This window comes from Cydia pomonella, chromosome 17, assembly GCF_033807575.1.
Source record: "Cydia pomonella isolate Wapato2018A chromosome 17, ilCydPomo1, whole genome shotgun sequence".
In the NCBI taxonomy this organism is placed as follows: domain Eukaryota; kingdom Metazoa; phylum Arthropoda; class Insecta; order Lepidoptera; family Tortricidae; genus Cydia; species Cydia pomonella.
The window spans coordinates 7,521,654-7,544,924 of NC_084719.1; the positions used below are offsets into that span (position 1 = coordinate 7,521,654).

Here is a 23,271-nt window from a genome sequence, read left to right on the forward strand (position 1 = left end):
GGACCATCGGCTTCGTAGGCAGGGTCACTACCCACTAGGCTAAGCCGGTTGTCTAAGTGCTTAGTATCAGTGTAACTGCAAGTGCAAGTAATTAGAAGCCACGTCTGTTTACTAAGAGACAAGTGTCTACCCCCAGCTAAAAATCTACTAATATTTGTCACTTTTCGAGTGGTGTGAACAAGCCGAGCTGGATCCAACCCCCGTAGACACGTAGGACACCCGTAGGATCTAAACTCTTAAAGAAACTTTATAGATGTTTTTCTAATATATACAAAACTGGGAAGGCAAAGTAAACAAAACTCCTGAGTAATTAAACTTCACTTAACATGAGTGTTCACACTACTAGAAAAGTGACAAGTATTTTAGTAGATTTTTAGCTGGGGGTAGATCAAAGAGTTGTATAATATGGGTAGATAAGATACTTATCGCTAAGTAAACAGAACCGGCTTCTAATTACTTGCAGTTGCACTAATACTAAGCATTTGTTATCAAGCCCGTGTAAACCTAGGCATCATAAGAATAAGGATTGCAAAGACCCTAAGACGAAAAAAATAATTAAAAAGAGAATAATACGTAATTATAGATCTAATATGAAATTTATATATTAAGTGTGCAGGTCAAATTCCTATGAAAATATGACTTTATACTGACACTTATACGTTGCGGTTAGGTATACGGACTTTAGATAACTGGACTTTTGTTATTAGGTACTTGTGAGCAAGCATAACTTATATTTACATATGTATATATATTTACCACTTTCAAGAACTAAAGAAATTTCGCGTTTTATTGTGATTTAATCGATATCGTAGACAATTAAGGCGCACGATAAAAGTCATAAACCTACGCGCGGTGTAGGCGCGCGCACTTTCGGCCCGGTGACCGACCGGCGCGAACGCACGTTACCGGTTCAAATTATAACGTGAAAACGTTAAATAAATAAACGGTAAACGTTTTAAATAAAAATTTTAACGTTTTAAAAAGCCAATTGAGAAAAGCTTAATTTTATACAATTGTGTATTTTAACTTAGTTGACTTATGACAAAAACTTATTCTTTAAACTTAAAGTTGTGACTTAGTGTTTGTTTGTTTGTTTTTATTTGAACGATGGATCCAGAGAAGAAACAAAACGAGGTGACAGTGGACGATATTTTGCACGATTTGGGACCGTTTAAAAAGTTTAACATATGGAATTATTTTTTAATTTTGATACCGGTTTTCCTCGCTGGGATGTACTCGTCAGTGTTTAACTTTGAAGTGTTAGACTTGAATTACAGGTAAGAAAAAAATATTTATTATCAACATACTTAACTAAACAACAAATAACTAAAAATGATCGGAAATACCCTACAGTTTGATTCGACAGAATTCAAAAATAGTGTAAACAAACCAATTTTACCTTTATTACTTCTCGTAACCAATGATTGATTGATTCTATCAATGATTGATAAACCAAAATTATTCAAATTTCAATAAAATATATTAGATTTACGAGTAGATTCGTCGATTCTCTGTGAAAATATTAGATTATAGATATTTCAAATTATGTCATACATACTTTTTACCTTTTTTTACATTTTCTATTGGTCCTAGTGTAGTCCTTACTATATGTAATTTTTCCTGTGTTTATTAAGCTATCTACGGCTTGACTACTTATTTTAAAAGAAGACCACCTAATATCCCACAAAGAATGCACATAAATTAACAACAATATCGATGAAGACGTTTTCCATTTTTAATAATATTCTTCGAAATAAGTGAATTGTCTGAATATTCTTAACAAGGTCGTAGGGTAGGTATTGTTCAATTTGTAACTTACATGTCAATCATTAACTTTACTAACGGGTACCTAAACAATAGCGTGTTTTGTCTTTATAAAGTGATTTTGTCTAAACATCCTCAGTAATTGCGAATGATCAAGCAAATATTCGTGTACTTAATTATTGGGAAATTTAATAACTTTAAACTTTACATTATAATAGTTGCCTATTAAAATTAAGATCATATTTGTAAACGGATTTGTTAGGCACGTGCTAGACTAATTAAAACTTTAAACTAAAACTCAATGAATTGTATATGAAAAATAATTTTGAATTTTACATTATAATAGTTGCCTATTAAAATTAAGATCATATTTGTAAACGGATTTGTTAGGCACGTGCTAGAATAAGTGAGTAAGGTTGCCAGAGCTCAACGAGGGTGGGAGGGGGTTAGGGTCGGCAACGCGCATGTAACTCCTCTGGAGTTGCAGGCGTACATAGGCTACGGATACTGCTTACCATCAGGCAGGCCGTATGCTTGTTGGCCACCGACGTAGTATAAAAAAATAAAAAATAAAAATAATTAAATATTTTAATGAATGCCTCAGAGACATACAGGTTGTATTCTCTATGTCTATAAGTCTGGTTGTATATTTATATGTATACTTGTCAATCTTAAATACGTACATACGCATGTCATATTGAATTAGTTTAAGACTCACAAGAAAACAATCCACCAAAAATGTGTCCACGGCCGGCAAAACGTCCCAATTTGTCGCTTTCTATAAGGACGAGATTTGCTTGTATCTTTATACGAAGAACCTGTCATGGCACCTTTTTGGCAAGCGACAACGTTGGACGTTTTGCCGGCTGCGGTCACGAATACAAATCATTCTTTACATGCTTGTTTAAGTAGAATATGGAGAAATTGTAAATACTATATATAGGTATTTATAACAACCGTATGTAACCCGTATTCCGCAAATAACATTCATTCATTCAATCATAGCCGCTGCCATACAATCGAAGGTACGCTCCAATTTTATAACGACATGCTTAAATAATATTAAATTTGCCATGAACATTCAAGTACCAGAACTAATACCACACTTGTAATTTCAGCATGTCGTTTTAAGAGTCCTCAGCAAGCTCGGTTCTCCATGCAAACGTAGTTACGCTCTAATTTTAAAACGACTGGCTAGATTGCTCTGTACCCCTAGTGTAAATATAGTCGATAGCGAAACGTGACGTACGCGTTTGCGTTAAGTCTCATTTTGTATGGGTTTTTGAACAGCGCGCCAAGCGGGACGTTTTGGAAAGTCAAAAATCTCATACAAAATAACACTTAACGCAAACGCGTACGTCACGTTTCACTGTCGAAAATATTTACACTAGGGGTACTGAACCTTTTTACTTTACTTACAATAGGATAAGGTATATATCTATGCATGCAATTGGGAGAATCAACTTTTTAGCGTCACTCGTTGCCATGGTTACGATTAGTTGTCCAGGGGACAAAAGTTCATTGAAATACTGATTTTATGGTACTTCAATGTATTAAACTTGCGTTTTTGTGGTCGTCCAATGTCCATAATGGGCCCCCTACTAAGCATGTTAATAGAACGGCATACAACGTCTCTTCAAACAAACTGTGCCACTGTTGTCCCTTGGACAACGGGACAGGATAACAAAACAAAAAAAGTTGATTCACCCAATTAGTTCATGTAGCTTCAGATACCATAGTTAAATAATACAGCGAATTTTAAGTTTCTCATACAAAACATGTTTTTGCTTTTCGTTTGTTTTATACCTAAACTGGATTGGTGCCTCTACTATTTATATTCCCTCGAACCAGTTTGCTTGTCAGCAGCAGACGGGAAAAGACCCGATGGATGCTCGCTTCTGCCTTTGGTTTTTGGGGCGACCCTTGGCTTGGGACGTGACCCGCGTGGATACTTTGGCTCCGTCCACGTCCAGCGCTTAGCCCGAAAACTGGAGACGGCTGCAGAATACGCCCAAGTTAACAAGTGCCGCAAATATGCATTTTTAAAAAACAATTACATATTTGCAGCACTTGTAGTCGAAACCTTTAGGCCGTGGTCATCAAACACCAGACAAGTTGTGAAAGAATAGAATAGAAGAAGCTTTATTCAAAAACGCTTAATTTAAACTTAATTAATAGCACTGACATAATATCATTAAGCGTCACTGAAATGGTGTCCACTCAGCTTCATGTCAAGGAACCTTTGACATGAAGCTGAGGCCCCGACGCTGGTCTTCCGTGGAAACCCTTCTGAGATAGCGCAACTACAAGCTATACAAATTAAATAGAATACTACAAACTATACAAATTAAATGTAATTTTATTTGCAAGAGAGTTAAATTAATAAAACTATATACCCACAATAAAACTGTAACAACTATTGATCTGTACAGTCATACTTGACTCACTAATAAAATTAATAAAATTAGTTCCAAAGAAAGAAACATATAAATACACAAAATAATAAGCACAGACTTCTAATTGTGGTTTTTCTGTACATTTAAAATTTATTTTAGGAGATTAACTTTAAACGAATTCACTGACAATGATTTTCTAAGAGGAGGCGGTATATTGTTTCAGCATTTCGTGGCAGAAATTTCTCATAAACTTGTCTGGGTGGCCGGCGAGCTGCGTGCGGGGGAATATTTCTCTCAGAGGCTTAATCTGGTAATCCAACGGGGAAATGCAGCAAGCGTCCTGGGGACCCCCAGCCCCAGGCAACTCTATTAGGTTTCAGAGACGAAAACTGCTAATGTGTATATTTTGTATACAATAATAAAGCATATAGAAACCAAAAGTAGGTCATAACTCAATAGTCATTAAATTCGGACTCCTTGTGACCGTCTTGATATCGTCAATCGTCTGTCAAAAAAGAATACAGTCAGCGATAATTGATGGAAATAAAAATAACATTTTCGGCGATATTTTGTATGATATTTTGTGTATCTGGCATGTAATCCATTAAATACCGAATGTTTAACACATCAAGAACCTTCTTGAGCTTACTGTGGGGTTTAGTCAATTTGTGTAAGAAAGTCCCATAAAATTTATTTATTTCAATATATTTTTTTAAGTGAACGCATTCAGCGAATGATTTTGTATTAGTATGAATCACTCGTAGTGGTAAATTTATCTCGATACGTGATTATCATATAGTTAAATGAGTCGTGCCGATATCTATTCTTAAACTAGATTCCTATGAAACTATCTTAGGTAATAGATATAGCAGCTTTTCCATTCACGTGTGTGAAGGATGATCGAACGAAAGGCGTGTTCGAACTTAATTCTTCTTCCTCGCGTTGTCCTAGCAGTTTGCCACGGCTCATGGGAGCCTTGGATCCGCCTGCCAACGAATCCCGAGAATTGTCGTAGGCACTAGTTTTGTACGAAAGCGACTGCCATCTGACCTTCAACCCAGAGGCTTAACTAGTCCTTATTGGGATTAGTCCGGTTTCCTCACGATGTTTTCCTTCACCGAAAATTGACATATAAATATCAAATGATATTTCGTACATAAGTTCCGAAAAACTTATTGGTACGAGCTGGGGTTTGAACGCGCGACCTCCGGATTGCAAGTCGCACGCTCTTACCGCTAAGCCACCAACGCTTTCAAATCTAAACCTAATTATGATATTTATTGACATTACTCGCAGAGCATCTCGCCCGATGATGATATGCGATCTGCGTCTTCTGCGTGATGGGATGCGAGTAGTACAAATTAGTACAAAATAAAGTTGTCTCTCGAGGCGGGTCCAAAGTCCAATGAAAGTTGGCTAGGAGTTGTACTTATTACAAGTATCACAACTGATATTCGGAACTCCGTTAGCGCGATGTAAGAGATGTTATGGCGCTTCATAGAAGGTTGCACTCTTTGTATAGGAGTGGCTACACTAACGCCATCTGTTAGATCTTCACGATGTTGACAGTGACAAAGGAAACGCACACATAAAACCTAAACAAGTAGTGACTGCCCTAAATCAGTGCCAATTTTTGGTTAACGTGAGGTTCAAATCTAAAAGTTTCAAAACTTGCCAGAGATCGAATTTCAAAAAGTAGCGAAAAGATATCGTTAGTCTAATTTGTTTTCCAGCATGATCAAGGATTCTAATTATGTCACTGGCCAAACATGTATGTCAATATCACATAGTTTAAATACACAAACATAATGATGCCTATTTCTATATTTATTGATGTGTAATCGTTTTATAAATAGAATCAGCCTAAACTATTTGCTTATTTAATATTTGTTGGTAGTGGTTGTAATTATTTTGCGTTGTCATCTCAACTACACACTTGGCCTTAAGAGGAATTCCTAGTTGCTATTTTTCCATACAAACGCTCTCGACTGTTTCCTCCCTGGATTTTTAACCTAGAGCGTTAATTATTAAATAAGATCAATATCATCAATATCTGTGCCGCTACTATGTTTTGCTTTTTTTGGTTTATTTTACTTTGAAGAAACTTACAATGACTCGAAAATCGCAAAAACGGCTCAATTGAAATGGCTGCAAAAAAAAGGCGCAGTATACAAATATTACAACAAATATCCAAAAAACCTAAACATAAAGGCACAGATCATTTCTTTCTCTTGCAGTTTCTAAAATTTTATAATGATTGGTTGCGTTTTGGAGGAGGAAACAGTCAAGAGCGAGACCTCGAATTTTGAGTTTTAAGCGTGGGAATTTTAATCCGTGTTGCAGTTGTCCTTTTCGCACGCACGCACTCCCGCCCACCGCAGCGCGACAGAAACATAGCTCCAAAAATTCGAGATTTGATAAGTTGCGCAGCTAGGAATTGCTCTTTAGTATTTGTTCAAATATCATTGCATCTCTTTCTTGAATATCCCAAAAAAGGTGAGTGAACCATGTCCGCAAAAGACAAAGGCCAAGGTAGCTATATACCTAGCGGATAGCCGGGGTCAAAAAATGGCCCCAACGAAAACAATATTATAAAATCGGCTAAGAGCATATCGGACCATGCTCAGTGTTTCGTAGTTACCATTCTGTCAGAACAGGGGCTATAAATAAGTAAGTATCATGTACCTATTCGTACATTACAAGCATAATAATGCGATTATCTCCGAATATATTCACTTTATCAAAGAATGTTTTGTAAAAAGACCTTTCCAACGATATCCCACACTGTAGGGTTAAAGCAAAAAAAAAAATTTTACCCTTACTTTACGTGTAGGGGAGGTACCCTAAAACAAATTACATTTTTAGATTTTATTATATGACTTTGCCGGTTTTATTGATTTATATATCCATGCCAAATTTCAGCTTTCTAGCACTAACGACCACGGAGCAAAGCCTCGGACAGACAGAAAGACGGACATGGCGAAACTATAAGGGTTCCTAGTTGACTACGGAACCCTAAAAAGGCCTTGCACCTCAATGGCCAATGAGTATTTTTTTTAAATACCAACAGACTTTGAAAAAAAACCTTCAAATTACATTCAACAATATAATTAACAAAAGAAAATGGTCAATGACAACCCACAAACGAGAAAAAGTCCCATACACAATCACATCCTTTCTATTCACTGCAAATAGATCACAACTAATCGGTTTTATATCACAGAGTTACTGAACTAAGCTCAAACTTTTACGCCACACAAGCACTTAAGGTGTTCGTGTTTAAGTCTATAATAGCGTGCCTAAACAAGTGTACTTCGGTCACTTTGATTTTGATGTAGATTATTTACCTAATTTACAAAACATAAGGTCAGCGTCAGCGCAAGTATAATTTGACCCCGAGGTCCACGATGATAATGTATTGTTGTTTATATAGTTATTGTTGAATAAATTAGTATCGCTGCAATAAGTAATTTGTTCAGTAATGTCGACCTGTTTAACTGCATATTCAATTCCTGCTCTGCACAAATTACTAAATCTTATTTATTGATCGGATATACTTACTTTTTTGTTAATTTTCGACTTATCATTATCAGTCTGGATAAAATTCTCAATGCATATTTAATTCGTCATTATCATGAGTTATTCTCCCGTCGGTGGACTATCTTCCGACTTTTCCTACCTTGCGCCAGCTCTTTGACTTTTATAGTCTGTTCGGAAAGAGAAAGAGTCGTGGAATGTATTGGGCCCCATACATTCCAAGACTCTTCTCTTTCCGCACAGACTCTATACGACATGACCCATACTTTTTCTTTCGATCGATCTTAGTAACTGCGTCTGGGTTTTCCTTTACCTCACTTTCGTGCTATCCGCCCGCCTTCCAAGGATAGTTTTAATGTTTTATTGTAAGGTAATATTTAATGTACTGGAATAAGTAGATTTTTTTATAAGAGGCAAACGAACAGACAAATCACTTGATACTTCATCACACATCCGCAATATTAAAGCGGACGCAAGTGCGTTGCCTGCCTTTAAGAGTATACTCTTTTCTTAAAGGTCGTGTCTGTCTGTTCATTCCACAGTTTAGATAAAGTCTATGATGGCTCGCTTAAACCACCAAACCAATTTCAATTAAACATACAATGTGATACTGATCTAACATGGATCTGACATCATTCCAGTATGAAATGGTTCCAATCCTTTTGGAGGAGGAAAATGTCGAGAACGAAACCTCGATTTCTAAGATTATTACGCAGGATTTTCGCCTAAGTTGCAATTGTCCTTATCGCACTCATTTTAGGAGCCGCCCCCATCAGCGCGATGGAGATATTTACCTAAAATTCTCAAATCTGAGAAGGGGCTTAGCTGGTATTTCCTTTTAAACTTTAAAAATTTCAAACATGAGTTAATTAAATGCAACACCCTTGACCTTGCATTGTGCCGTTGTCAGGCGCGGATACTACATTCTCCAATTAGATACAGAACTATTTTTACTTGATTGATTGACGGTAGGCGCACTTTTACTTTATCCTGTTAAATTTTATATAATCAAATTAGAGAGGTCAGAGAAAAAATACTGGCCATCAACGTCAATTGACGTCAGTATTTTTACTTTTGCTGCTAACAGTTACCTTGGGAAAACGCCATGACTGCTATTACTACGCGGGGTTTTTTTAATTCTAAAGGATGAGATATTTTTTGTCATAATTTTTAAAGCAGTCGATAAGAAACTTGATAAAAAATAACTATACGATCTAAAGATCATCTTGATCTAAACAGCACCTATTAACATAATTTAGTTATAAGGGGTATTTAGACAGCGCGGAACTCGCGTGCTATTTTAAATAGTCTACTTACATTGGGGACTATTGAATGTACGATCGAGGAAATTTCATTCTTAAGCAATTTGTGGTTCAAGTACATTTGGTCGTACATACTTTATTTAATTTTATTTAGGTCCCCAGTCGCATCCACAAGCCTCTTCGACAAAGCCCCAAAAAATTCAGGGCACCGCGACCCCACGGGCCGAGTGTTTCCACACCAAAAGGGGTAAAACTATACTAATGCTAAGAGAGGTCCAATGTAAAGTGAACCGTAAACAGCTAAAGAATCAAATTACTCGACCGTACGTCTAATTCAGCCGACCTATCAAATAAACGTCTAAATGAGCCTGAATGAGTAGTTATAAATCGTGTCATTCACGAAGACGCGTGCCTTGACTCGTATTATCATGTTTTTAAGGGTTAAATTTGATAAATCTGCGCGTCATCGTGAATGACACGAACTATACCTACGTACGGTACACAATATTCTACTTTTACTTTCCGTAACATTAGCTAAATACCTACGTTCAATTAATAGAATACTTAAAATACTTCGCCTAGTTAAACCAAATAACTAATACTACTTATTACTTGAACTGTACTCTACTGTATAACTAGCTAATACTTATTCAGAGCAACAGTTAGGTAAATAGTACGGTTGGCACTAAAAGTCACTGAACATTTTAACACTTTATTTATTGAACTGTCAAATAAATAATGTTGTGTCATTTTACGCTTTAAGTTTAGCACTGTACTAAACTGGCAGGCCAATTCGAACGTTTTACACTGATATCAAGACATCAAACTGGTCAAACTGATGTCATTCAGCTATCGTTCATTCCGCTCGTAGTTCGTACTTTTCCGTATCATGTGTCGGGTGGGGGCGAAACGCACGATAGCTATGAATAAGATACGCGAATAAGGCGAATGATGATCCCTATGATAGTTCCTCCTACTCGCTTTGGGATGGACTTAATATGAAAAATAATTGAAGAAACAGGCTTTTAACGTATATTTATTACTTAACTGTTACATATCTAAGTACTTAAAAAATGACATTGACAGTTAATCCATATAAAAATGAACTGTCATAGGGATCATCATTCGCCGGGTCAAGTATAATAACATGATTCAAATATCATTCTGATGTTAGTATACGTTCGAATTGGCCTGTGTATCAGGCTTAAATATTTTCTGTTAGCAAGAATACCTATTGGATTAGTTGTGATCATAATATTAACGCAACTCCTCGCTTCACTTGTTGTTGTACATGATGTGACTGATATATATAGCTCTTCATAATTGGAACTGGGAAGCAAGTTTGGATTGATTTTGATCGCAAGATACCAAACGCTCCTCCTCACTTCATTTGTTGTCGTAACCGATAGTTCTTCTTCATTAGTAGGTTCAATTAGTGTGGTACTGGCAATATTCCTGCAAAATATAGCAAATTCTAACACCAACTGTACCTAAACCTGTTTTAAAGGCGCCACTGGATCTTTTCCTATCCTGTCATTAACTTTTACTAGAAGACCGGATACATGGAACACAGTCATTATGTCCATACGGCCCATAAAAGTTGCTTATTGACTATAAATAACTTGAGGCTGTGGTGTCTGTTTATCTACTTACATTCGTAATTGATAGCATAGTTGATTGCTTACGTACCTGTTTTATAACAGTGTTGTATGGTCTTCGTCATTGTGCCTTTATATTTGTTAAAATAAAACAATTTATAATTGTAGTGTATTATGTCTGTACCGTCAAGTGGGGGTAGCTGAGGATGGAATAACTATAGACATTTTTTTAATTATGTACTAATGAACTGTCCACCATATTCATATAATTGGGGAATACTATCTCCTGTCCCCAGCTACCCCCCTTTACGGTTTAGGTTAGGTTAGACCACCATTGTTAGTTAAAATGTTTTCAATTTATATACTCTTATGTATTTTTTGTAAACCCTGGCTATTCCACAAAATAAAGTACAGACATGTTTGATCTTAAATAAGATGTTTGGTTTTATTTATTCAGCATACCAGGTATAGAATTTTTATTTTATTACTTACATCGACGTATGTCTTTAACTGATGCAGGAGGATGAGTCATGTATCTAAAAGCATAATATGAAAAGTACTAGTATGTTCTTCTTTCCGTTACTAAGACTGAATCTAAACAACGGATTTACATTAACATAATATTGTATACATAAAATAATATTAAGTTATTAGCACAATTTTATTGAAAAAAGCGCTGGTGGCCTAGCGGTAAGAGCGTGCGACTTGCAATCCGGAGGTCGCGGGTTCAAACCTCGGCTCGTACCAATGAGTTTTTCGGAACTTATGTACGAAATATCATTTGACCACCATTCGCTTTTCGGTGAAGGAAAACATCGTGAGGGAAACCGGACTAATCCCAACAAGGCCTAGTTTATCCTCTGGGTTGGAAGGTCTGATGGCAGTCACTTTCGTAAAAACTAGTGCCTACGCCAAATCTTGAGATTAGTTGTCAAGCGGACCCCAGGCTCCCATGAGCCGTGGCAAATGCCTGGACAACGCGAGGAAGAAGAGAGCACAATTTTATTGAATTAGGACAACGCTCGAAATCTCTAGAGCAGTCCTGAAATTCGGTATGCGTGTTAATAAAAGGTTATGTTTCATGTCCAGACCATGTTTCGCTTGGGGATCTCAGAAACTGCCTCCGTCTTGAAAAAAAGTTTCACCCTTTAGTAATCCGATTTTTATTCTGAATCTACGCATTCTAATTATATAAGGAGAAATGTATGTATATATCTACTCAGTTATAATAATAATAATTCAGCCTATATACGTCCCACTGCTGGGCACAGGCCTATAGTCCCCACGCTAGCCCAATGCGGATTGGGGACTTCACATACACCTTTGAATTTCTTCGCAGATGTATGCAGGTTTCCTCACGATGTTTCCTTCACCGAAAAGCTAGTGGTCAATATCAAATGACATTTCGTATATAAGTTCCGAAAAACTCATTGGTGCGGGCCAGGATTTGAACCCACGACCTCCGGATTGAAAGTCGGACGCCATATCCAATCGGCTACCACCGCAACTACTCAGTTATATTTATATAATTCTATTTTATTTGTCTTGTTATAGATGTGCAGTCCCTGAATGCGTCGACAACCCTGACGCGTTGAACTACACCATACCGCGCCTCGACGACGGCGGCTTCGCGAAGTGCCTCCGCTATGGCACCTTCAGTAACTCGACCAACAGCTCGTGCTCCGCTGATGCCTTCGACACTTCCGTGGAGCTTGAGTGCGACGAGTACGTCTATTTGGAAGAACATTCTATTGTCAAAGAAGTAAGAATGACATTATTATTCGACTTCTTCTTCTTCCTCGCGTTGTCCCGGCATTTTGCTACGGCTCATAGAAGACTGGGGTCCGCTTGGCAACTAATCCCCATAATTGGCGTAGGTACTAGTTTTTACGAAAGTGACTGCCATCTGACCTTCCAACCCAGAGGGTAAACTAGGCCTTGTTGGGATTAGTCCGGTTTCATGAAGTTGATATAAATAATGGATGAGAATTTAATTATCTGCGATAAAATGTAGACTTAATACAGGAAATTGTTTGCAAGGCCTTGAGGCTTATTCTGATTATTATAACAGATCTGGTTGAAGAAATGTCACTGTTGACACATAATCCATAAGAAATTCAGCTTATACACCTTGGGAGGCAGTCACATCGCATCATGGAGACTAGCTTACTCTGTGGTGTTTGTCACACACAGCTATCTAAAATTAATAGACCGAGGAGTGTTGCCAGATCAGAGGATCTCGTATGAACCCTGTCAGAGGTCAGTGCACATACGCCTTGAGATCTACGTTTCTAATCAGGTTTGATATGAGGTGTTTTTGATTATTTTGTAACGTTTATCGCTTTGCGATTCCTACTTAGTTCTTCGAGACCGCTAGTGGCTAATAAATAAATCTAGGTACTATATGAAGTAAGGAATACTAATTTTACAAAATATTACATTGGTTTGATTTTTTTATGATATAGGAGGCAAAGGAGCAGATGAACCGCCTAATGGTACACAATTACCGTTGCCCATGGACACCCAAGACAGTGGTTGTAAGTGAGTTGTCAGAAAAATACTTTTCGACTTTACTTATCATCAGCTTTCCTCTTACTAATATTACCGCGACCAAGAATATCTAATCAATGTCATGATGATGATGATAGTTCCGGCCGATTTCGACCATGGCTGACAAAGCCGATCTTCGAGATGAACCGCGTACATTGGGGGCACGTGCGGACACCAGCCACGTAGTGGTAGTGAATGGGAGCGGACTGGCGTGTTTTCAGCTCGTCGCGGTTATCAATATCATATTTAAAATCTGAATAATCCGCTCCACTTGTCTTATGCAAGAAAATCTGCTACAGAAACCACGTGTGTCTAACTTAAAATATTATGCTTTACTGGAATTTACATGGGCATGTTGTGTTTAATATTACCTGAATCATCTATTGTTGGCTACTGGCCTTTAGATTGTACAGTTTCATTGGACGTATGTACCGTTATTTCCTGATTGGAAAGAGTCTTTTTAAAGCACAAGGGCAGAATAATAAGCGAATAGGTGAGGTGTTAAGGCGTATGTGTATCAGACTTTCTAGGCTGAATCTAAGTGATATGTGAAAATCTTATCATCTTACTCGCGTTGTCCTGGCATTTTGCCACGGATCATGGGAGCCTGGGATCCGTTTGACAACTAATCACCAGAATTGGCGTAGACACTAGTTTTACGAAAGCGACTGCCATCTGACCTTCCAACCCAGAGGGTAAACTAGGCCTTATTGGGATTAGTCCCGTTACCTCGCGATGTTTTCCTTCACCAAAAAGCGATTGGTAAATATAAAACGATATTTCGTACATAAGTTCCGAAAAACTCATTGGTACAGTCAGCGTCAAATACTTCGTAGCAGTCAAAGTGGCCAAATAGTTCGATACACCATACTAAATATAGGGTGTACCGAACTATTTGGCTACTTTGACTGCTACGAAGTATTTGACGCTGACTGTACGAGCCGGGGTTTCAACCCGCGACCTCCGGATAGAAAGTCACACGCTCTTACCGCTACGCTAGGCAATCAGCGCATACCTAAAATCTCAGACAGACATTTCTTACTTTACTGCTGCCAACTCACACACAACAAAATAGTCTCGAACCAACGTGCTACCTAAGGTCATTGAGGATATTACTAGCCTTAACAATAATATATTTTCGCCTCGCTCGCCTGAGTCCTCTAATCGTTTTCATAGCAAATGATCCACCGTTTTGTTATTATGACAGGAATAATGACACTTGTGTTATCGTCATCCTCGGCTATAAATTTAAACAAAATTGCTGGTTTTTCCATTGTTTTATAAAAAGAGGGTTTTTTGTTAAGTTTAACAACTCTCTAGAAAAACCAGCATAATGGCGGTAATTTTGTAAAAATTAATGTTTTTTTATAGATACGCATTTCAAAATCTCTTCGCTTCCGCTTTAAATTCTATATACTAATATTTTAGACGTCTTGGAATGCCCACGGTATACAAATTTATTCATTAAAAATGTTCCCGATCGGAGCTAGAAGACGAAGAGGAAACCATGAGCTAGCTATTCCTACACAACAACTACTTACAAGGAAAAGCAAATGTAGTGTCTTACAGGAACCTAACTTAGCCGACGGCCACGAAAACTGGCGTCTACTCCACCGGCAGTAACCGGGATCTTGATGATGAAAAATATTCCTTTAATAATTTAACCTATTCCGTTAATGAACAACATATTGTTAATGCAACGAAATTCCGTGCATCGATAAATTATCACATATTACAAGCGTAAATAATTTAAATTGTTACTGTTAATTAAAATCTAAAGTATTTTCACTCATGATATTAAATAACATCAAACAAAATAAGCAACATAAATTATAGGAAAAAATTTTTGGTGTTAACATTTTATGAGTATTGAAATATTTGAATGTGAACTATTTAATATTCATTAAATAATTCGGCCCTCGTCGTCAAACAAATATAATAATATTCACTCATTATTCAAATAAATGCGACATGACTACTAAAATATCGTATATTACATAGATAGATAGATAGATTTATTTATTGGTACTAATCATACACTGTCAACATTGGTTAAAAATTACAATTATGATCAAAATTCAATATGTACAATAAATTATGTCAATATTAGAGGTATATACAATTACCAATTCGGAAATTAATACAATAGTAAATGAAGTCAGTCAAATTAGAAATTAAAATAAAAAACAAAAATTATACATTAAAAAATATATATAATTATGTCAAGACAAATGATATGGTTTTTTTTATGTCAAGACAAATGATTACTATCTGACATATATTATATTATTATTCTGCTAATTTTAGATTAGGAAAAGAAACATCTAGGAAAACGCCTCAAAAAAATTAAGCACATTATAGCATGAACCTACATAGGAAAACCAGTCGTATATCTACTTTTTGCAGGCATGACTCCACGCATGAAATTTTTAAATGGGAAAGTCTTTTTTGAACTTTGAATTTTGTACCTCCTTTTAATAATAGTGCAGTAAGGAATTTCTTATTGCAGCAACAAAACATAATTCTATCATATCACATAGAACAGCTTGAACGGCTTGAAAGCGTTATTGAGCGATTTGAAACTTTGAACCAATAAAAAATTACAAGCAAACAAGTAGTATAGTTGTTCGTTTTATGCAGGTAAGTAGCGCGTGCGGTTTTACTTACAATAGACAAAAGATTAGCCGTTCGGGGCCAGCTACAAAATAAACGACTGACGACCCTTTTTCAATTTGTTTCATGTTGTTTAGTATAAATAGACCATTATTATCATTATACTTTATAATACGCCCCACTGCAAGGCACAGCATTATTTATATGGACGAGAAGAATGGTCTAATTTAATAGTTTACAAATATATTATCTACCTACCTGCCTACATACACTACACACATACATTGCGATGAATACATTGAAGACGAAGAATATTAAATGCAAGCATGACGATTGTTTTACACTAGACATGTTATTGATTCTAAAATATACAATGTACGTACCCTTATGAGTTTATTAAAATCATATATTAGATGGAAAAATCCATTATAGGTTTTTATGTATGTCAAAGATAAACATATGCAGTTTTCCTTAACTTTTTGTGAATTTTAAACAACAAGTTTTGTATTATCTCAGGTTATTTTGATTTAAACATAAAAACCGGTGGTGAATGTTCTCGAAAAACACCAATGATTCATAATCCAAACATCTCTAAGGGTTTGACTTATAAACCCAAGGACGAGACGAAGTCGAAACACGACACAGCGAATAGTAGATTTTTAACCAAGGGATGAAAGGCACCTATTTCAGTCGGGTAGTTCGGCGCTCGAATTTAGTGAGAGCGCCAATAGGCCGAGACTGAAATGCTGCCTTTCACCCGAGTTAAACACTGTACTTTTCATTTTGAATACGAGAAAAGTAAAATACATACATCTGCGTTTAAAAAAAACATTATTAAGTATAAACTCACACTTACATCACTCGTACTTTAAAACACATGGCGAAGTTCTTGAAAGGCGAACCAGGGTAAACATTATGAACCGTTTATATCACCCTCGAAGTCGCAAGATGATATACAAGATTTTTTTTTTAATATGTGCATCGTTGTATACACATCTCCCTGAGGACTAACACTGCTAGAAGGAAACGCCTTTAAGAGTCTTACAAACTGGCTTTTAGAGCGTGACATTGGTTGCCCGAATCGAGCTGCTTCTGTCAATTATACAACATATAAACGATATCCAAATGAGAACTTATCTAAACCAAAACTTATCGTTATCGTATCTCATTCTTCGAATCGGGCCGTCAGAATGGATATTATATGAAAAATCCATTTAAAACCAAATTTTAATCGACAATCGTAAAAAACTGAATAAAAATGCCCTAGAGAAGAAACGTATCATCTTCTGCACATTTCATAGATAAACAATGACCCACTTTCAGTGCATAAGAAATGAAAAATATTAAAAACGCATATCAATTGTCTTGTTATTCTCCATACCAACATCTGAAATAGATGAGAGACCAATCCTGAGATACGTGATACGTGAAATATATTTGTTGGTTGTTGGTATTAGCGAAAAAAGCTGATCGCAGGTGCCGTGGCAAAAATGTGAACTTTATTATTTTTCTGACAATGCAAATAGCGAATGCAATCCATAGTCAATAGGCCCTCACCAATTATGTTCAAAAGAAAAAACTTAAACTGCGCAACACAACCATTTAGGCTTTAGGTAAATATGGCCAAGTATCGTCGATTTAATATTTGAATTCTAATAAAAAGAATTGTTTATAGGTAAGGTGATATTAAAACACATCTTTTTGCTCGTTATGACATCATAATTGCATAATTTTGATTGATTGCTTTACCTCTTTGCATGCGTGTGTTTATTTCTCTTTAATTTGCTTACTAATTATCCTGTTGACGAATAAGCGTGGACGCTATCTGTTGATAATTGTGTGAGGTTAGGCATCCGCTTACTGCAAGCTTAGCGACAGAATAGTACCTACCACAACTACCATTATTATGACGGTACAAGAAAGTCCAAGCGATAACGAGTCCTCATTTTGCGGTTAACGTAAAGTTTGGCGAGCCTAATATAAGCTACAAACTTTTTTGTGTTTTTTTTAACATCAAACATTTGTAATACGATGTACACGATGCGTCCTGTTTGACAACCTCGTTTCAAGTAGACGAGTTCATCTCTTGCTAAAACTACCATGTCGCTAGCAGTAAAATATTAATTTCTCATTTACCCCTATATAATCGGGGTATCGTAATAAGTTTATCACACCTCAAATGAAAACATGAATAAATGATGACACATATTCTGACAAAATTGATGATTCTAAAAATGTTTGTGGTATAAACCTTTTAAATAAGTACCTTAGCTCCATGCTCAAAATCCAAGTGATCCCAACCCGTGAGCGCCAAGCACAGCCGACCGATTCCTGCACAGTCCAGTGACCACTATATTTTCCTTAATGGCTATATAGACACAACCTTAATAAGCTAGTTTCCTATATATAGATTCAATTGTTACACAGTTCAGTTCGTTTCATCCATGATGATGCGCAGATGTGTCGAATCTAACCGAATATGTCGAAACATGGCAATACGAGTCAGCGCAAATCTGTACGAAAATGTGCGCAAAAATTAAAGTTAAATAGTTTTTTGTTTTACAAGGGGGCAACGTTGTTGTTTAACTCGCTACGCTCGTAGTTCAATTTTGGAATCTTTCGCTTGCTCGGGTATCAATATCGGATATCAACAACTTTGCCCCCTTACAAAACAAATAACTATTTGCGCTTTCAATTACTTTTTAATCAGCAAAACCTCATGAAAAGGTGGTGCATTTTTCATACTGATAACAAAAAACGAATTATTAACATTCTTTAATTAGCCCATTGTCGCCTCTTTGAGACCTTGAATTGTGAGATTTCAGAGAAGAATTAATAAAAAGATAAAGCATAAAAACTGTCGTAGTCTCAAGCCAATTCAATTCAAACCGACACTAAGCTTTAAATTTGACAATCAAAATGCCTACCTATAACTATAGAACCATGCAGTTTGGAGATTCCTGCTACGATAAAAAAACACTACCAAAGACACATTGTCGTCGGCTATAGATCGTGTCATTCACGATGACGCGTACCTTAACTCGTATCACCTTGTAATTAAAAGTTAGATTTGACAAATCTGCGCGCCATCGTGGATGACACCAACTATAAAGTCGCAAATCATTATCTCCTCCAAATGAGTTAAAAGGTTTGCAAGTTTCGGTATTGTTGCCTAAAGTTGCAAATCCTAATGTCCTTAAAATGGAGTTACGTAACGTTTGCGATTTTAGCCGATGGTATGAGTATATCGTGTATTAATTCTGCTGGTCAATGATCGAATGCGAATCAAATTAAATATCAGTTAATTGAGATACTTTTAGATTCGCATTAGAACGAGCCAATTCCAATCCAATATAAATATGATTATGTTCACTCGAGAATTAATTTCAAGATCAAGTTTACAATGTTTACAAGCAACTTGACCGCCATCAATTACCTGTGGCAGGTAGAATTGCTGAGACAGGTAAATTTATTTAATCATTTGCATATTTTGACTCGCGTAGACAAACTTAGGCTATTTTTATTAGGTTCATATTGTATCCATGAAAAACATGACGGTTTTGTTTAATAAATGTTACTATTATTTTTTGTTTTTATTTTTTAGTAAGAAAACTGTTCATTATACAGGATGGAAAAAATTAATGGGCCCTGGAAGGAAAGTACCTTAAACGGAAACATTCTGTTATTTTTTAAAAGAAACAAAACTGCATTGAAAGATTTTTTACAATTGGCTTTTCTAAAAATATTCTTGTGTACTCAATTTTCGATTTTATGAATATTTCGTACGACAGACACAAAGATTTCAAAAGTAAAGATAGGCCTTTCATATAGTGCCGAGCGAACATATGCAACAACGAAATGCACACAAACGCTATTGACAATCCATATCAAAAGGGACTTTATGGTGGTCGGTGCATTACGTCGTGTAGTACCGCATTAGTATTAGCGCGCCGCTAATAATGGCGTAAGCGCCGACCGCCATAACATAAGGTCCCTTTCAATATAGAAGTAGATTGTCACGTTTATGACTGACTAAGTTTGTACGTCTATCACCCACTTAGCTACGCAATGGAGACAGTCAATCAGCAGACGAATCAAATTCCTCACTGTGTTGTAATCCATTTTCCTCGAACTTGACCTAATTCATGGTCACGTAACTAATTGGTTTGCAGATGCATGTGCTTGCATCTGCAAACCAATTACTTGCGTCGTCGGCTCCACGCGCTATAAATTGTGATTTCGCACAGTTTCGCCCGCCTATTATTTTTACAAGCTAGCAACTGTGCCGATTAGTTTGCAGGTATTTCTGCAGCGAATCGATTTGTGGTCATAATTCAGTTATCTTGAACTGTGTGTTTGAATTCTATTCACTCATCGAATAGGTTTATACACCGTGTTTTTTAACTCTTAATTTCAAGGATGTACTCCTAAGCTTAAATTAAGTTACTTTCCTAAAGACACCGGTATTATATTTGACTCCATTTTGGAGATAATCAATCATTTATTTTTATTTGATAAGAACCATACGAGTGTGTACAATACATATAGATTAGTGTTTAGCATGAGTTTATTTCATTTGTTACTAAACGCAAGCACTGTCTCGCTCTCGGACGACAAATGAAAATGAAATTGATGTCATAGTTTTCAATTGTTTGGTTGAATTAAAAATAATGCAAGTTTTACAACATCTGTATATATATGCAGCACATTTTATGAAAAAAAAATATTCAATAATTCAATCAATCGAATATACACATACAGCCGGGCGAACACGTGATTGGCGTGTCTTCCTCTAACTATGTTTACTAAAAAGGGACGGGTAGTCTATCTCGCCGCGAGGTACTGTCGCGCCAATCATGGCGTAGGCCTACAGAACTAGTACTAGTACAAACGCCATGCATTTGTATTAAACCACACTTAGACAATGGCTGAAACCGTCAATAAAGTAGGTGCCTAAATTATGGAACGTTCTGGCAACTTTAACTTACCTTAGAGATACTACAAACCAACAGAGTTTGTATTTGTTTATACTAAATTTTAGGTTATGTTTGTATTCATTTAACGAAACTAAGTCTCAAGGTCTGCAGACTTTGCTAATTAACCGCCACAAACGCCAAGTTCACTCAAGTTATATTATTATAATTAACACGTTGAAGATACACAGACATGTCTTGATTCAAGTGTCAAAATGACTAGGAGACCGATTCTAACTTAACGATTTGTTGTGATTTTCAACTGGTTTTCAGATTCAGTTTCATTTATTTGCAGAAAAAAGGTTAGTTACAGGTCTTAAAATTAGGTTAATAATTGTTCCACCTTGATCCGCTATCCCAAGACAGCATGCAAATTTTAAAATTATTCTTAAAACAATACAACATTTATTTATTTACACAATACATTTATTATATACATTTATACACAATACCTACATTTATATTTATAAGCCATGTCAAGTTAAACTTATGCCAAATAATAATAAAACAAAAAATAAAAAATCTAAAATCAATACATTTTTCAAACCAACAATGACATCATGTTTTTATAATTCAAAAATTATTGAATGGTGATTGACATGCATCTCTCGCACGGCTTTCACTTCATTTCTCATGTACTAATCAGCATGAGCTATCTTCAAGGTCGTATCCAAAATTAAGATCAAAACCATAACAAATTCTTAAATCTGAGTCGTGCTCCAGAATGTGAGTGTTAGGGCTGATTTAGACTGCAAGCGAACTCTCATGCGAATTTAGTTACATTGTGGACTATTGAGGTTATAACCAATACGGGCGACCGATTAAATACCGCAATGTAATGATTCATTACAATGAAAGTCGCATGCGAGTTCTCTCACTGTTTAAATGAAATGAATCCCAAGTTACATTATTCCTATCCATCTAGGAATAATTTATTAAGATGGCGGCGGTATCACTATTATATATTACACTTTAATGAGACGTATTTATTCTGTTAAGTCTATTACAGTTTACCTAATTCTGTATAATGAAATAGAGGAAAGATAATTATTATCTTACGTGGTTCAAAGACATCCTTTATTAATTATCCTTAATTAACCAGAATTATCGTAATAGTTTAATATAGTAAGAAACAATGCCCTGCTGTAGGTAACCTAATTTGTTGAAGATATCATGCGCGTTAGGTACATTCCACCTCCTTGCATCGGTTTCCTCATCACGACGTTGACGATCATATTGTTCCTTGCGTTATCCCGGCTTTTTGCCAAGAATTGGCGTAGGTAAGTTCTTACTAAAGCAACTGCCATCTGACCTTACAACCCAGAGGGCAAATATCAAATGATATGGCGTACTTAAGTTACGAACTAACACCAGGTGTTTGTTCGTAACATAAGTACGATATATCATTTGATATGTACCAGTCGGTTTTCGATGAAGAAAAAAATAGTGAGGCAACCAGATTAATCTCTATAAAAGTCTAGTATTGCCTTTGAGTTGGATGGTAGTGACAATTCGCAAAAATTAGTGTCTGCGCCAATTCTTTGCAGCAGCAAGAATTTGTAAATTTTCGCATGATCCCTTTTTATGGAAATCATATAAATTGATTCGTTTTCATTGTTTTTGAGTAGATATATATTACCTACTAGTATTATTATGTAGGTATAAATACTAGATAGATGTTTATTTACTCTGTTCGTTCACGCTTTTTGCACCAATCAACATTCATCATTCACCACGGTGGAAAAATAAGCGGGGTTATTTCCCGTACGCAGATTAAACGCTATGTACCTCGTGAGACTGCCATTTATAAATAATTGCCCAATTCGTAAAAAAATTGCAAAAGCCACCAGGCTACCTAACTATTTTTAGCTTATTACTTAATTAACTCATACTTCCTGATTTGCTGTTGGCAAAGTTGAATTTGTGCAATTAAATAGCCTTATTGAAAACTACAACTCGTTTTTAAACCTGAGGATAATAAGCCTTACAGACGTACACTGAAACACTGAACATCTAAATTATGATATTCAGATATCGTGCACTTCGCTCGTAGTAGCTTGATACTGACTGTGCATGTATATACATACGGATAATTTTATTTTTTTAATACTATTAGTGATTTTAACATAATATTTTGTTCCAGTTCAACCTGGCCTGCCAAGACTGGAAGCGGACCCTAGTGGGCACTGTCCACAACGCCGGGTTCTTCGTATCCATTCCCCTCACTGGATTAGTCTCGGACAAGTTTGGCCGCCGGCTCGCCGTGGTCTTTGCTTGCGTGTCGAATGGTGTCTTCGGGCTGATCCGGGCGCTGTCGGTCAACTACAACATGTTTGTGGTGTTTGAGTTTTTGGAGCCAGCGTTCGGGGGTGGGGTTTATACTGCGTGTTTTGTGCTGGGTGAGTTTTTACAGAATTTTCATAGATATTATTCTATTATTTCACAGCCTCTTAGCCTAGTCGGTTATGACCCTGCCTACGATGCAGGAAGCCCCGGGTTCGAATGGCGGTAAAGAAATTTATTTGTGTGTTCATCACGAATATTTGCTGAATTATTGATGTTATCTATGTAATCAAGA

The 23,271-nt window shown here is 36.3% G+C and overlaps 1 protein-coding gene across 1 annotated transcript in view; it reads left to right on the plus strand.

Moving 5' to 3' along the window:
• The first annotated feature begins 715 nt into the window (after positions 1 to 715).
• The window catches only part of LOC133527136 (organic cation transporter protein-like), a 48,179-nt gene continuing 25,623 nt past the window's right edge, over positions 716 to 23,271 (plus strand). Inside the window, exons 1-3 of the mRNA XM_061864022.1 lie at positions 716 to 1,277; positions 12,112 to 12,319; positions 22,837 to 23,092. Coding sequence (XP_061720006.1) covers positions 1,108 to 1,277; positions 12,112 to 12,319; positions 22,837 to 23,092 — 634 coding nt within the window. The 5' untranslated portion in view covers positions 716 to 1,107. The remainder of the gene's footprint in view (positions 1,278 to 12,111; positions 12,320 to 22,836; positions 23,093 to 23,271) is intronic.